General features: G+C 34.8%; 1 protein-coding gene and 1 non-coding gene across 13 annotated transcripts in view; both read left to right on the top strand.

The window, feature by feature from the left end:
• Positions 1-15910, top strand: part of RNF111 (ring finger protein 111) — a 126333-nt gene extending 110423 nt beyond the window's left edge. For 8 of the 12 annotated variants that reach the window (XM_053223959.1, XM_053223956.1, XM_015070894.3 and 5 more), the window contains 7 exons: positions 3542-3890; positions 5533-5685; positions 6699-6825; positions 9801-9893; positions 10938-11033; positions 12357-12484; positions 14269-15910. In XM_053223959.1, the coding sequence (XP_053079934.1) occupies positions 3542-3890; positions 5533-5685; positions 6699-6825; positions 9801-9893; positions 10938-11033; positions 12357-12484; positions 14269-14386 (1064 nt within the window). In that variant the 3' untranslated portion in view covers positions 14387-15910. The remainder of the gene's footprint in view (positions 1-3541; positions 3891-5532; positions 5686-6698; positions 6826-9800; positions 9894-10937; positions 11034-12356; positions 12485-14268) is intronic. The other 4 variants (XM_053223958.1, XM_027067379.2, XM_027067377.2 and 1 more) reach the window with 3 other exon arrangements.
• LOC113602130 (U4 spliceosomal RNA) lies at positions 1220-1365 on the top strand. The gene has a single exon (XR_003423494.2). It is a non-coding gene; the product is annotated as a U4 spliceosomal RNA (small nuclear RNA).
• Positions 15911-17029: the final 1119 nt, after the last annotated feature.

The following is a 17029-nucleotide window of genomic DNA, read 5'->3' as shown; positions in this document are numbered from 1 at the left end:
CATTTTTGGTATATCCTTGGCCTCAGACTGGGGTGTATTTTTTTCCATTTCATTCTTTCTTCACCCCGCATTCCCAAAACAATCTTCTAAGTTAAATAGAACAGGTGTTGTTTAAAAACATCAAGGAAATAAAAGTATTATATTTTGTCTCTTACATTTTAATATTTGCATTTTAATACATGAAATTGAAGTACATTGAATGGCACCTTAGATTCCTATGAAAGGAAATTTTAAGAGATTGAGATTTATCCTTTAGGAATAACTGGCAATTTGAAAGTTCAGTAGTTGTTGCTAGGCACAGGAAAGTGACTTTTGACTAAAAATTCTGAGGGTCAGCTGAGGCATATGAGAGAACAACTGCACAGAAAGCTTGGCCGAATGCAAAAAGATTTCTGTATTCATTTGATGCAGGCAATTAATAGAGCCAGATGTGGCTTTTCTGAAGAAATTGAAATCTGCTTGGTATCTGAGTATCATAAGAAATGAGAGATACTCTTAGGCTGTGCAACACATATTTACTACTTTGTTATATTACAGGCTAATAATCAAATGGAAACTTAATAGATACTTTGGTTTAAAAAAAAAAAACAAACACTGGAAATTCACTGCCAGGAGTAAATTAGGAAGTTGGCAAGAACATTTGCTTTTGTTCTGATTACATGCAAGGGATAATTTTCAGTTACATATCTCATTAGACTTCTTCCATTCCAATAATTTTAAAAATCTGGGTTTTGCACACACAGCTGGAGTCAATCCAGAATTTGTACAGTGAAACCTGGTGATATATCATTTACCTTTTCAATAATACAACTTAAGATGTACAGTATAAGTTAGAAAACAGGTTTTGAAACAGTTTTTGCAAAGTATTGACCAATGAGCAAATTCTATGTATGAGCACTGGTATAATGTACAGGCTGTTTTGTGATACCTATTGATATTTATCTTTAATTGATCGTCTTTTATTAGGAACCCAAAATGTGTGGTTTTCTTCCCCCTCCCAAAAAATAATATATTTAGCAATTCAAAGGGAACCTATTTTGCCCTAATAAAGAAGTGTTTTAGATTTAAATTTGTTTTACTTTTATTATAAAAGTAACTTTCTTTACATCGTAAGAAGTTCAAACTACAGAATGACATAAATGAGAAGTTAATGGCCCTTCTCACATACCACTTACCTTGATACATTGAAGGTGACAACTGTTGGTAGCTTATAAAACCTAGCTTTGCGTAGTGGCAGTATCGTAGCCAATGAGGTTTATCCGAAGCACGATTATTGCTAATTGTAGCTTATAAAACCTTTCAGAAGTTTTCTTTGTACACACAAAAGTATATATATGTCTCTCCTTTAAAAAAAAAAAAGTGGGATCATAACATTATTTGCCTCTGTTGGTTTTTTTTTTCATTTTTAAAAATATTTTAATAGTCCATCTTAGATTTTTTTCCATATTAGCACAAAAAAATCTAGGTTGCTATTCTCAATACCCTCATAATATCCCATTGTATATTAAATCAGTTCTCTGTTGATGATCACATTGTAGTTTTTGAGTCTGTAGGGTAACTTCTAGGAGTGTGATTGCTGCTGGGTCAAAGTGACATGTTGAACTTTCAGGAAACAATATCAAGAACTTTTTTTTTTAACTGTCAAGAACACATAAAATAGAGAAGGAAGGGAAATGGTCTGTGGGAATGCAGAATGTCACCTTTCTACAGTGGTTAGCAATCTGTTTTGTTTGGAATATATAGTGAATTATAGTAATGGCTGAACTTTCACCAGACACACACAAAAGATGGTAACTTGTGAGGTAATGGATGTGTTAATGAACCTGATTGTGGTAATCATTTCACAAAGTATATGTATGTCAAATCATCATTGTACACTTTAAATATATATAATTGTATCTGTTAATCATATCTCAAGCTGAAAAATGAAATGATTGCTGAAGAGTTAAATAAATTGATTCATTCTGAAACAAAACTTTAAAATTTTGTAAGATTTGTCAATATTATTTCTTGCCTAATGATTATAGAAATTGAAAACTTTGAATTGAAACTGGAAAAAATGCTCTGAATTTGAGGAAAGGTAGCTAACAATGGTAAAACATAGCGACTTCTTTTTTTATGACCAGGTACTGAGTTTGGAGGCTTGGAGTAAAGCCTAGATTTGAAAACATGATATTTAGAAAATCACTTAAAAATTCCTTTAAATACATGCTAGTAAAGTGTCCTTTGAAAATGTGGTTGAAATGAGTTCATGCTTACCTATTCATTCATGCTGAACAAAGGGTGAATCAAAAGGATTAAAATTCAAGGTAATTCTTCTGTCATGAAACTAGAGAATGGCTATACTTCCATACCAGACTCCAAGAAAATCTTCCAAATACAGTGAAATTGAGGCTGAAATCCAAGGAAGAAACAAACATATTTTTAGACCTCAAAAAGATGCATATCTCCTCCAGTAAGAGAGATGTGTATTCCTCAGAGGGACTTTTCAGCAGCCACTTTGAAACATAACGAAGAAATGGGGGAAGCCATCTTTATTAAGGCTAAATTCCATTTCAGGTTCTTTGAAAATATGCCCCTTCATCTTCTTACTATAGCTCAGGAAAAGTGGCCTGGGGCAGGGAGAGAGAAGAGCAGCAATAAAAGAATATCTTTGCAGTCTTGTCCAGAAGAACTCTCAAGTTCCTTTTCTCTTTGTAGTGCTCTATAACTAGTAATCATAAAGGAAAGCAAGATTTACATATTTGTGAAAGTGTCAATTCTACATTTGACAAAAGCAAAAAACTTGCATATATGGTAAAACAAAATTAACAGAAGACAATTTGGAAAAATGTTTATACCTTATTATGACAAACTTTCCATGTATACAAAGAATACTTGTAAATCATTGAGGAAAAGGTGAATGATAGCCTAAGAATATGAATAGATATTCTGGGAAGAAATATAAGTGGTTAATAAATATAAGATTTTTCTGATTGTCATTTAAAAAAATTAGTAGTATAGGGTTTCAGGTACTCTTGTATGCTGTTCACTGAAATATTAATTATAGTAACCTTTTGGGAAGGGTATTTTGTTGACTGATATCTGAGTTTTAAAAGATTTTTCTCAGACTAAGAACTATTTATAGGAATTTATGCTACAAAAACCGTGAGTAGTGTGTATGTGCGCGCGTACGCGCGTGTGCACATGCACTCGTGCATATATATATGAAAGAGTACAAGAGGCGTCATACACACAGATGTTTAGTGTTGGGTTTCCCATTTTTATCAATGGCGATTTCTTTAATAAATGTTGGTGTATCCCTATAATAGAATCCTGTGAAGCTGTGATATATTGACATGAGAAGCTATATATATTGACATGAGAAGATACCTAAGATTATTCAAAGAAGAAAGCAGGTTGTAAAGCAGAATTGAGCAGACTCAAGCATTGATACAGTATCCATAAAAATTAAACGTGTACTAATATGTTTGTAAACTACAAAAGGAATATGTAACAGCAATATATGCTCAACTGCATGGTGCCTACATTTTTTTTACAGATGCCTCCTTGACAAGACCACTTCATCATCAAGCCTCTGCCTGTCCCCACTCTCATGGAAACCCTCCTCCTCAGACTCAGCCTCCACCTCAAGTGGATTATGTTATTCCTCATCCTGTACATGCTTTCCATTCTCAGATATCTTCTCATGCAACATCTCACCCTGTGGCACCCCCACCCCCGACTCATTTAGCCAGTACAGCTGCACCAATCCCTCAGCATCTTCCTCCCACACACCAGCCAATCTCACACCACATCCCAGCCGCGGCACCTGCAGCACAGAGACTGCATCCTCATGAAGTGATGCAGAGGATGGAAGTTCAAAGGAGGAGGATGATGCAGCATCCAACGTATGTTTTCTGTTTTCTAAAAGATGATCACGCTGTGTTCCTCTCCCTTCTATTGCTGTTAGTTTTTAAAACTAAAATCTTTAGAAGTGATGGAACTATGCTGAATCCTCAGCTCACTAGGAAATTATTCTTTACTAACTAGAATCTTCCTTGTTCTTGTCCTGAGTTGTAGGTAGCTTGACAAAACAAGTCAATATCAGGCTATTTAAAGAAATCAAACCATTTTCAGGGTATGACCCCGGGTCATTTATTTTTGTAAACCAGTCTCTTGTCGGTTTCTTCAATATCTCATAGTAAAGATTCATGTTAAAATCGATGATCCTGAGGAACAGCATATAAAGTTGTCAAGACTTAATTTGATTTATTCCAGAGGGAAGAAGAGTACTAGTAGAATTTTCAACAACTGACATTGAAAAAATAGTATTCTTTACTCGTTTATTTATAAATTTAAGTATTAAAGTATTGTACTCTCCAAACATCATGGAAAGACTATATATAAATGAACTTTTTGTTTTCTTTTAAAAAGTGAGGATATGATTTTCTAATTCATGGTAGCAAACTGTATTGCTCTAATTCTGCTTGCCTGTTTTTGTAAATAGAGTTTTATAGGTCAACAGCTATGCTTGTTCATTTATGTATTGTCTGTGTGTTCTTTCACACCACAAAGACTAAATTGAGTAGTTGAAATAGAGGCCATACAGCCTAAACAGCCAGCAATATTTACCATTTGGCCCTTTTCAGAATATGTTTGCAAAAACGCTTTCCTTTTTTGTTTGTTTGCAGAATTCCTGATCTAATTAATCTACCACATGTATAAATTCTTTCTTTAGTTATGTAAGGTTATTTCCAGAATCTCTGGCTATTACTGGCATGCTAATATAGTAACTCTTTATATTAAAAGTTGGCAATTTAAAATTCATATCTTCCAGTATCTAGAAAAAATTACGTTTTAAATCATTAAGCTTACACATGAAAACCTGTAAATAAGTTAGAAAGTGGTAGAAAATAAGAATTAGACTATAAAAATGAATACTTGGAATCTTTTGTTTAAAATTTTATGACTATTTACATTTATAAATGTGGCTGACTTTAGACGAAGAGAATATAATAATCTGGGATACAGAATAAAGATGTGAATGGAGTTAATCTCCGTTTCCCAGATGTGTTAACATGTATTTGCATGTGTTTGAAAACAGTGCACAAGGTTAAAAGTTTTTTCGCTTAAAGTAAGTTTTAGTCATTAAAATGGGTAAATGTCATCACAGTATAAAAGCAAAGCAAAATAAAAGTTTCCATTTTCCTCCCTTATTTTGTGCCTGCAGCATTTGCTAGGGTGTTTAATTTTTAAAATTCTGTTTCTACTCATTTCCTGTTACTCTGTGTAAAATATCTGCTGTAGGGAAAGCATACAAGATAATGTTAAAATTTTTCCTTGGAGGATATTTGAATTGGAGACATTGTAATAAATGAGCATTGAGATTTGTGGGGTTAGGGTGTCTTGATTTATTAATCAATAGATTATTTTATATTTTTATAATATATTGTTATAGAAGTAAATTTATGACTGATTTATAGATGTTTGTAATAATACTAGATTTTTTTTTCTACATTAAGAAATAACCAATTATTCAATTATTTCCAGTGGTCTTTTTGTGTTCTGTGTTTCCAGGCGGGCACATGAACGGCCCCCACCCCATCCACATAGGATGCACCCAAACTATGGTCATGGGCATCATATTCATGTGCCTCAGACTATGTCCTCACATCCTCGACAGGCTCCAGAGAGATCTGCCTGGTCAGTATCATGTTTATTTCAAAGTTACGCTCAGGAGCCTGTGGTAAAACTATCAGAACAGATGCTTTGTAGTGGAATGTCATACAGAATGGAGAGGCTGAATTCCAGCTTAGCTGTGAGACACTGTCTCTGGGCAAGTTATAGAAACTTGGAGTGGAAAGAGGAACTTGAGTTCTGGGTCAGAGAACCATGTCAAATGAGAGTGGAGCTTTTTTGTTAATTGTTTTTCGGAAGTATTTGCCATTAAAGTTAACTCCCTAAATGGATCTTAGTCTCACAACCTCCTTATCCACCCCCCTCACCACCACCTCTGTACTCAGATCTGCTTTACCACCACCAACTCCTGCTTATTGACAAGGGAAATGGAGCCTGCATCCTCCTAGGAGTGTGGTCTTTTTTAGAGAAATGGAAGCAGAGTTGCATTAATTTTTCTTTCTGAATCCATTGTCTGTAGGCAGTCATTGAGATCTTGGTCCACAATGACATTTGAGGCAAAACATAAAATGAGAATCAATAAATGAAAATTTGGCATTTACCAGTTTTACTCTTTCTAGAATTTTGTTTGACCTTGCTTTAAAAGGTATAGAAATGTTGGTTCTTCTAATTTTCCTGTTGACAGTAACCCAGAGACACTGTCCAACAAACACAAGTCCTGGGAGCATCTGTAACATTCATATAAACCAGAAAACTAAACCCTATATTTTGTATGTTCCTCAAGTAGAATCAGACTTTTAGATTGGAAGGAACCTTAAGGGTAATTCGTTGAATATTTCCTTCCTTTGTAGGATGTGAAACTGAGTACAAATGCTTTGCTTCTCATAGTCACAGAACTGAATTTTTGAGTTTTAATTGCTGAATAGTTAAGTTTTGGGGGTAAATTATCTTTTTCTCAGCTGTGTCAGTTAAGAAACTTTAGATTACTCTAAAAAATGCAAACACGCTCCCCCGTTTCTGTTGATAATAAAGACACTCTAAGGATGGCTAAACGTTAAAGTGTTCTCCTCCTTCGTCAGGGAGCTGGGGATTGAAGCTGGAGTGACTGCGGCCACTTACACGCCTGGAGCGCTGCACCCTCACTTGGCCCATTACCATGCGCCACCTCGACTTCACCACTTACAACTAGGAGCTCTTCCTTTAATGGTAAAGGAGGAAAATATCAGAATTGTCACCTATTCTCCTTCTAAAAGTATTCTTTTCTAAGAAAAGTTAAATATTTTGTTGGAAATTTTTAAAAATATTCTGAATTGATATCAGTGTTTTAATAGAATTTGAGAATTATTAGACTGAAATTGTGCCATAAAAAACTAGATATATTGAAATCTGTATTTGTATTTGCATTGTGAAATGTACTCTTCTTAATATAAAAAAATGACCAAGATTTTTCTTTTATACCAAGATGACAGTCTTTCCACTGTCACTAGGACATATGCTTTATTTTGTCATAACTGCTAGTGGTTCTGTTATGATGCATTCATTCTTTATTTTCTGATCTGCAGAAGGTCTTTCCTAATTCTCTGATTTGAACAGACTCAGATCTTGTCAGTACCAATTTGAGTTCTACAGAACAAGTTCAGCAAAGATAGATTGAATTTGCTATTCATGATACCTACTGGTTATAAAAGTGGTATAGAGTAGGGAGCTGTTTTGTTTTGTGAGGGTAAAGACACTGCAGGAATGGTTTCCAGGATGCTCTGTCATACCTACGACTTAGACTTTGGAGTTGGGAGTAGTACTTTACAGTGGTTATAGCATATAAGGAGCTGTCAAACAGCATAAGCACAAGGAACTCTGAGTAAGTTGGTATTTAAAGATCTTAGGCATGGGGGTCACTCAACAATAACAGCTAAAGCTGCCCCCCCTCAAGAAACTGGGACTCCAGAACAAAGGAGACTAAGGGAGGGGTATAGGGTAAGAGCAGGTTTAAGTAATATGAGGGGCAGGAGTTCCTTTCTGATTTTTTATTTTCCTTGGAGATGTGTAGGAGGTTGGGTTATCTGCTGAGAGGTGGGTAGTATTGATTTTGATCATAAGGAAAGTTGCAGATATTTAAATAATCTATTTGATGGTTAAAAGTTATTGCTTATTTTAAATTCTTTACCATGTATGAATTGTCTTTTAAAGCTATAAACTTGCTAAAAGCATGTTGTGATTCAGTGGAAGCTCACTAAAAAATAATATTGGAGATTTTATAAAGATGAAAGAATTGGGGCCCCTTAGTGGCTCAGTCATTTGAACATCCAGCTGTTGATTTTGGCTCAGGTCATAATCTCGCGGTTGGTGAGATTGAGCCCCATGTCGGACTCTGAACTGACAGCACGGAACCTGCTAGGGATTTTCTCTCTCTCTGTGTCTCTCTCTCTGCCGCTCCTCCCCCTCGTCGTACTCTCTATCTTTCTCTCTCAAAATAAATGAGTAAACTTAAAAAAAAAATAAAGATGGAAGAACAGTGCTCTGTCCTAGAATCTCCCTTTCCTAATACAGTCTACTCTTTTTTTTTTTTTTTAACTTTTTAAATGTTTATTTATTTTTGAGAGAGCAAGAGTCAGAGTGCGAGCTGGGGAGGGGCAGAGAGAGAGGGAGACACAGTCTGAAACCGGCTCCAGGCTCTGAGCTGTCAGCACAGAGCCTGACATGGGGCTCGAACTCCCAAAGTGCGAGATCATGACCTGAGCCGAAGTCGGACGATTACCCAATTGAGCCACCCAGGCGCCCCAGCCTACACTTGTTAAGCACGGTACTTACATTCTGTAAAGTTGTGCAGACCCTGAGGAAGTAACTATAGAGCCATTTTTCTTGTGGTAAATGCAAGTTTAGGTTACTGCAAGCATCTGGTCACAGTGTTGATCTGCTAACAACAGCCAGTCAGTATATAATCTTGTTTTGATGTCCATTTTGGACATCAAAGTATTAGGTGTCCTGATACCATTATTATTATTATATTATATATTATTGAGTTGTTAACATTGAGCTCATGGGCCAGCAAAACTCATGCCTGAATGAAGCTTATCTACGCTCGTTTTGTCCGTAAGGCATATTGAAGCCTTCTTGCACTAGTCCGCATTTAAGCATTTTGCTTGTGGCCATTTTGAACAGCAAAGTCACCAGTAAAAAGCACAAAAATGTGGAAAGCACGGCACTAAATAGACCGCAAAAAAGACCCATGTTTATAGTATAAGAGCTGAAAGAAGAAGGCAGAGCCTTGTTCTACCCTAGATGGAAATGGGACAACTCGAGTTTTTTGCTGCTGTGCCTGTCCACAAATGATTGAGAGAGCATGGGTATTAATTTTGGAGTTACAAATAAATTTTATCAAGTAGGCAAATTCACAAGGGATCCATGAATAATGAGGATTGAGTACACCTAACAGAAGAATCAGAAAACACTGTTAAAACTTTCATTAACAGGGGCACCTGGGTGGGCTCAGTTGGTTGAGGTCTGACTTTGGCTCAGGTTATGGTCTCATGGTTTGTAAGTTCGAGCCCCACATTGGGCTTGCTGCTGTCAGCATAGAGCCCACTTTGGATCCTTTGTCCCCCTCTCTCCCTTTGCCTTTCTCTGTACTCTCTCTCTCTCTCTTTCAAAAATAAAATAAAACATTAAAAAAAATAACTTTCACTAACAGAACCAAACAAAAAAAGCAGTAGGGTACCTATTACTGTTAGGAAGTTAGGGAAGTAAGTTTCATTGGAAAATTTTGTGTATTTTGATTTCTTACTATGATTTAATAAAGTTCTCTGAAAGTGACAAAGTTTTACGAAGGTTTTAGTCTTTATGCTTTTAGGCTACTAAGAGCAGCAGTCTTAACTTTGGGTATTTTCTATTTAGGAGTCTTTGTGCAAAATAAAACAATTTATTAAAACAATTTGTTATCTCATGGAACAGCTATTCTTCTTTTGTTTTTGTTTTTGTTTTATTATATTTTAAGTGTTACCTTACGAGATTATATTTGAAGAGGAACTTAATCCTTTTACAGAGCGCAAACTTGCAGTTATATATACTTACTGAAGTTCAATTTTGTGACTAGCCGAATGGAGAGAATTGTGTCTCAATTATTTAGTGTGTTAAAACTTGAGCCTACTCTTACTTGATTTAGCCTATCTCTTCTATTAAAATAGGTTCCTGACATGGCAGGCTACCCTCATATTCGTTACATTTCATCAGGATTGGATGGAACATCATTCAGAGGTCCTTTCAGGGGCAATTTTGAGGTGTGTAATAAAATTAATGAGATAATTTGCAACGGTATCTTTAGTACTCTCTTTAATGTAGAGAGAGAATATATGATGTATGTATTCTTAGTATTCACAGTTGAATAGGATTGCCATGGTGGCTGGGGATCTGAATTGTTGATACTACTTCTGGGGGTTATCACAGAAAGATTTATAAGCGATATTTATCTTGGTATCAAAAAGTACCTGGGGGCGCCTGGGTGGCGCAGTCGGTTGAGTGTCTGACTTCAGCCAGGTCACGATCTCGCGATCTGGGAGTTCGAGCCCCGCATCAGGCTCTGGGTTGATGGCTCAGAGCCTGGAGCCTGTTTCCGATTCTGTGTCTCCCTCTCTCTCTGCCCCTCCCCCGTTCATGCTCTGTCTCTCTCTGTCCCAAAAATAAATAAACGTTGAAGAAAAAAAAAAATTTAAAAAAGTACCCAAAAGTTAAAGATGAATAAATGAAAATACCTAATATAAAAGAGTATAGGTATTTATTAATTAAATCAATGTAAATGTCAGATAAAGAGCTATACCATTAAATTTGGGGTGGGGGAAACTTACTGCTTTTGACTAAGCTCATTTTTAGAGAAACATTATTGGAGGAAAAAAACCCAAGTAATTTGGTTTGTAGCTAACTATCTTGTTTGAATTTTCAGGAAAAACAAATTATTTGAATATATTTGAAATTTTGTTTTGTTTCTTCATTGTCACTTTGGAAGTTGGAGTTAGTAAACTTGTTTCATTTGTTTCCCTATTTTACTACAATGATTTCATCTTCTTCTGGCATTCATACTTACTGACTCATACAGTACCTTGTAGTAATATGTTGCCCTAATCCGTAAAGATAACTTTGCCATACCACTTCAATTGGCTGAGAAAAGAATTACAAACAACGATTTGCCTTACCATATATGGCTTTTTGAACACTGTATTTATATTGCAGGTTTATAAATATGGGACTTCATTGCTTTTACAATATTGACAGTGCTGTTCAAGAAATAATCATCCTGGTTTTTAATACTAATTGTCCTTTACCTTCAGGAACTGATTCATTTGGAAGAAAGATTAGGAAATGTGAATCGTGGTGCATCCCAGGGGACAATTGAAAGATGTACATATCCACATAAATACAAAAAGGTAAGAGTTTATTCTATGAAGTGTCTATATTATTATTGAAATGCATACAATTTAATATTATGGACCTTTTTGGAGATTGTGGAATCTAGCAACCCTATTATTTATTACCAAAACAACACATACATAGTTTTTTAAAAAATTGAAAGCCTGGGGCACCTGGGTGGTTCAGTCGGTTAAGCGTCTGACTTCGGCTCAGATCATGATCTGGCGGTTTGGGAGTTTGAGCCCTGCATTGCACTCTGTGTGGACACCTCAGAGCCCGGAGCCTGCTTTGGATTCTGTATCTCCCTCTCTCTCTCTCTGCCCTCCCCCACTTGTTTTCTCCCTCTCCTCTCTCTCTGTCTTTCTTTCTCTCTCTCTTTCAAAAATAAACGTTAAAGAAAAAAAATTTTTTTAATTGAAAGCCTAAAAATATACACTTGAAGTTTCTTTCCCTGCTGTCTCCAGTCTTCCTTCCCAGAAGAAAAATCATAGTTAAGGATTTCTTAGGTAATGTTCCAGATATTTGTATGCATTTGCAATAACGTGCATATGTATGTGTTTTTCCTTTCTCCTTCAGAAATAACACAAAGTGGATGGTATGCACACAGTTTTGCACATTTTCCTTTCCTTCTCTTTCAGCCCTCACAAGTCACTCATATTCTTTTTTAAGAGCTTATACAAAACTTCATCATATGGCAATACCATTATTGAGCCTGTCACTTATGTGCACATTTAATTGATATACATTTTTTTTTTTATATTCTACCCTCCAGTCCTTATGTGGTAGTCTATCTAGAAGTTAAAGTGCAGACATATTAAATAAGTTTCTTTCAACAAGCAACAATGTCCTGTGATACACAGAGAATAATAAAGTATGAAAATTGCTGCCTTTGTAGTTTTTGTCTGTTTTCCAAGAGTATTAGTGAGGTGTTACCATTAAATTTAAGTCCTTTCAACTATGTAAGCTAATGATATAATTAGCAATAATTTATTTGGATATTATTTGAACCATTCATTAGTAAGATAAAATTCATTTAACTGTATTCATGATGGGACAAAAATAGAGTTCATGTTGTATATCCTCCTAATTGTGGATTACAAATAATAGAAACTGGTGAATTCAAACTAATGAATTTCTGTTACATTTGATTTTGCTTTTCATGCTATTTAAAGGTCTTAAAAGAACAGGTGGTGGTAGTCACTTAATTCATCCATTAATTTGTGACAGCTGTACCTGGGAAATAAGTTGTGGGTGTGAATGTGTGGTTTTGTTTTGTTTTTGTTTTTCAAATAAACACAGACTTTACTCAGTTGTTCAATAATGTCATCTCTACTAATAAGGTAACAACTGATTGGTTCTCACAGAGGAAACTGCACTGCAAACAAGATGGGGAAGAAGGGACTGAGGAAGACACAGAGGAAAAATGTACTATCTGTTTGTCTATTTTAGAGGAAGGTGAAGATGTGAGGTAACTAGACATTAATTATCTAAAAGTCTGTTGTCAGAACTGGACGAGAGATTTGATTTGAAAGTAGACGAGAAACCAAATAAAGATTACTGCTTGCATATCCTGTTATCAGTATCTGAAGTGTAGAATTCCCTTCTAGTGAGTGGAAGAATAGAAAGATGAGAGTCTCTGTATGACCAACAAAGGTATGGGAATGGGAAATACACAGCACATCAGGATTTGGCCAGGGAAATTTTGTGGTCAAATTGTCTTCTGTAAATCTTGCAGAAAGGAGAATTTGGAGGCTTGGGAGGCTAAGGCAGTTATATTAATGTATTCTCCAAATCTTAAAGAGGGCAGTCTAGATTAGCTGCATGCAGTTTGTCTTACAGCATCTTTTGTAAATTAGGTTTGCCCTAAAATTTTCCCTCAACTTACAGGACAATTCTCTTTTTGCAGCTGCACAGTTTAGAAATGTTACTGTGCTAACCCACTGTTAATTTTAGGCATTTTCTTTTTATAATCTCTTGAGTAATTGTTTTATTCCTATTGTGTTTTTTTTTCTAACGTAACATAATGCCATATGAAACAAGTTCTGAAACATATATAACAGAACTGTATGATGATATTGTTGCCCTAATTTTTAAGGATAACTTTATCATATTTCTTCAGTTGGCAGAGAGAGAAAAAATATTATGAACAATTGGCTACCATACCACATGTAAGGATATTTTAGAACACTGGATTTCCAATGAAGGTTTATAAATATGGAAGGCAGTTGTTTTCACAGCACTGACAATCCTGTTCAAGCAGTAATTGGAACGCTTCTTTTTAGCTACTAATTTTATAAAATATTAGGAAGTCTGAAAATGTATGACAACTCTTTTAACAGTGGATGGAAGTATACATGGACACTTTTAAGTCAGTAACTTTTATCTCACTGTTCACTTAGATTTGATATTATCCTGTATTGCCTGGAAGCTTTATTTCTCAGTTTCTAACTGATAACTTAGCGTAGTACACTTAACTTCTTAACCTACTTTTATTTTTTCCACTAATTTTTTTATTGAGATATGATTGACATATAATGTATTAATTTCAAAGTATACAACATGGTTTGATAATGCAAATATATTACAAAACAGATTAACCTACCTCTAAAGGAATAGCATAGTATTAAGTGGATATAACAATTATCCCATGAAAACAATATTATTAGCCTTTATGCAGTGAGGTACTCAAGTTTAAGGTATAAAGATCATCTAGGTAGAAAATGATATTTTCATATTAAGACATTCCTTAATTAGTATGACATGCTATATTTACAACATGAGTTCTAACGTTTTTGAGAGACAATTAAATGCAATACATTTTTGAAGTGTTGTATAAATGCAGTGATTTGATATTAAAAATATATTTGCAGTATTATGTAACAGGGAACATACTGCCAACTTCTGTGTTGGCAGTTCATGTATAGAAACCAAATCAGAATAATTGCCAGTGTAATTGTTGTTCTTAAAATTGTAAAGATTACATATAATTTGATTTCATAGTTGTGACAGTTAATTATTGTGGTCATTTATACATTATATTGTCCAAAGTGTTAATATAGGTGTAACTTGTTAGAGAGCTGTGTAAGTGTTGTGTGTTTGTTTGTTTGTTTTTTACAAAAGGGGAAGATGCCTGCTAAGTACAAAACACTCATGGATTATTACATGTTATTTATTTGAAAGTAAATGCTACGTGTAGTTGTCAGGAAATTCACTTCTGCAATTTTTGCTTTTTGTTTTGTTTGCCTATAATAGGCGCCTTCCCTGTATGCACCTTTTCCACCAAGTGTGTGTTGACCAGTGGTTGATCACGAATAAGAAGTGCCCCATATGCAGAGTGGACATTGAGGCCCAGCTGCCAAGTGAAAGTTGACACCATGTCTCAGAACTCTTGCCCTCCCTCTCATTCCCATCCTCCTGGTACTGCAGTCAACCAAAGATGGCGTGACTTACCTGCGCAGATTTGGAAGCCTTGAACTTAGAGTGCGGCTCTGCTATATGGTACAACTAATGCTAGACCTACAGTTTATGTATACAGTTGAGTTTGATGTATTTATAAAAGCTTTTTTTTTCTAGGTTTGACATTTTTCCTGTATCATTTTACTGTATTTTTGCATGGTTCCTTGTATTGCATTTCTTTGCACATATTATGGGCTTGTGACCCTAAACTTGCAGGCAAGATTAGCTGCTTTAGTAAGTAGAATTTTGTGGTCTTTTTGTTTTTTACATAGTACCAGGTCTTGAGAATTATGAATTTTTTTTATCCATTACTAACCTTTAATTTAATCAATCATGTGCTTTAGTTTAATGTATAAAGATCCTCTAGAAAATGATAATATTGTGTATTAAGACATTCCTTAATTAGGACAAAATGGCTGCTGTATATTTACAATATGGAGTTCTGAGTTAAATACCATCCTTAATACTGGGAACAGAATACAAACCATATTCAATCAGATGCAGGTGGTATTCACATCACCAGAGTGATCAATAGACATGTTCTTGGTGTATCCTTTTCCTTTCAGCACAACGCAGATAGAGTTGAATATTGATATCATACATATAGACTGCTGTTCTGATTGTATTTATCTTTTTCCTACATCATTTAGAACTTTATTTCCCTGATTCAGTTTTTGCTGCTGTGAAACAGCTCTGATGAACACTAAATATTAATTTCAATTAGCTGGATTGTACATACTTGCAGATTTAACAAAATTTTAGGGAAATTGAAGAAGACATGTAGAATTTTGTTCAGTCTTCTGCTAAGCACGTTACAGTAACGATATCTGCTTAACATTGATTTTGTAATAAACACATTCAGTCAGGAGTTAGAATTGCAGTCATTGGCAGGTATCTATGCATTCATAGAACTTCTAAAGGTCCCAGGATCACTTTTAAGGGATTTTATTAGTTTAAAGATAAATAAAGTCAGCTGAATCTACATGTCTCTTGTTTTATTTCTCTTTAAACTTGAAAACAGTAAATCTGCAGATACTGTGAGGCACAAACCTACTGTTGCTCTGGTTTTAGACGCCCACTTCATACATTACCAAGAGTCGATCACTGATTTAAAAATTTTAATTTCTATAGTTAAGATTTACTGCATAATATAGAATATAAAGTTAAGTTAACGTACTAACATTTCTCCTTTGGAGAAAGTTTTAATCCACTTCAGGATGCATATTATCAAGATACTTTCATATACAGGATAGCCTAATTTTATTTGTCTAAATATGCTTAATATGCCCCAGATTGCAAATGCATCAGTCAGTAACGTCACTGTCTGTATGTGGAAGACATGTTCCCATGGATCATATGTGAAGATGTCAATAAGCTTGCATTAAGCCACCTGCTTTGTAAGTGGATTGATTAATAAATAACTTATATTTCTATTGTCTTTGTGTTTCATAATTAGTTTTATAAACGTTTATATTAAACATCTTGGAGTTCAAAATAGTGATTTCACTCAAGTCGACATTTGCATAATTTTTGTATTCAGTTATGGCTATTTGCCTTTTTTGTATTAGTAATGTTACACTGTAGTAATTGTCAGTTTAAAACATGCCTTGACATAGTTTTATGTAGAGATGGAGGATGGACTATGGTTTAGAAATTTGGACAGAAAATAACATTGTTTTAAAAAGAATACTTGATGATAGGCTGTAGTTGTAGAAGGGCAGAGGAAGGAGACAGAGAAAGAGTGACAGTGGCCTATGCCTGCCACCTTACTGGGGAAGAGAGCATGTAGCCTATCTTTGAGTAGCCTGCGATGGGTATAGGACTTGGCACTAGAAAACCCAGGGTCATTGCCAAGGGTGGAAGAAGTATCGATGGGGAGAATTCTGTACAATTGAGTCCTCTTGATGTTCCCTAAAACACAAGAAGAACAGATAGATTTCTCTATTTTTTAATATTACACCAGATTTAGATGCACGACTACCTGTTGACCTGTTTTATAATTGCTACTGATTTTTTTTTTAATGTGGATAGAGCATTATTACCCTAAAGTTTATTTAATACAGGTATTTGTGGCATAAACCTGGATTGTTAATGCAGGAGCTTAGTAAGCTACTGCAATTAGTTACAGAAAATGTGATTAGTAATGAGCCAAGTAAGGAAGAATATAATTTTTAATATAACTTTTGTGCTTTGTTTTGGTGTCTTCCATATCCTGCTGCATCTTATGTCAAAATGAAAATTTCAGTGATAGCTGTCCAAATACTTTAGAACTAAAATTCTTTTGTCATAAAATTCTTATTTTTATTGTTGTTAATATGCAAGTGATAAACTGATATTTGAAACATTTTTCTTACTCTGGTGACTTTATTTTAGCTGCTAAAAACACTTCATCATTTGAACCATAACAGTTTGACATACAGAAAACTAACATTTGTTAATACTAAAATTAAAATACAGACTGAACATTTCACTATTAGTTTTTCACAAATGAGAATAGCTTAATTCCATAGAAAATACATCCTGATTTCTAATTTACCTTCCAACTCCTCTGGAAACA

This window comes from Acinonyx jubatus, chromosome B3, assembly GCF_027475565.1.
Source record: "Acinonyx jubatus isolate Ajub_Pintada_27869175 chromosome B3, VMU_Ajub_asm_v1.0, whole genome shotgun sequence".
NCBI lineage: Eukaryota > Metazoa > Chordata > Mammalia > Carnivora > Felidae > Acinonyx > Acinonyx jubatus.
The sequence above is the reverse complement of the archived record's forward strand: the minus strand, read 5'-3'. Positions and strand labels throughout refer to the sequence as shown.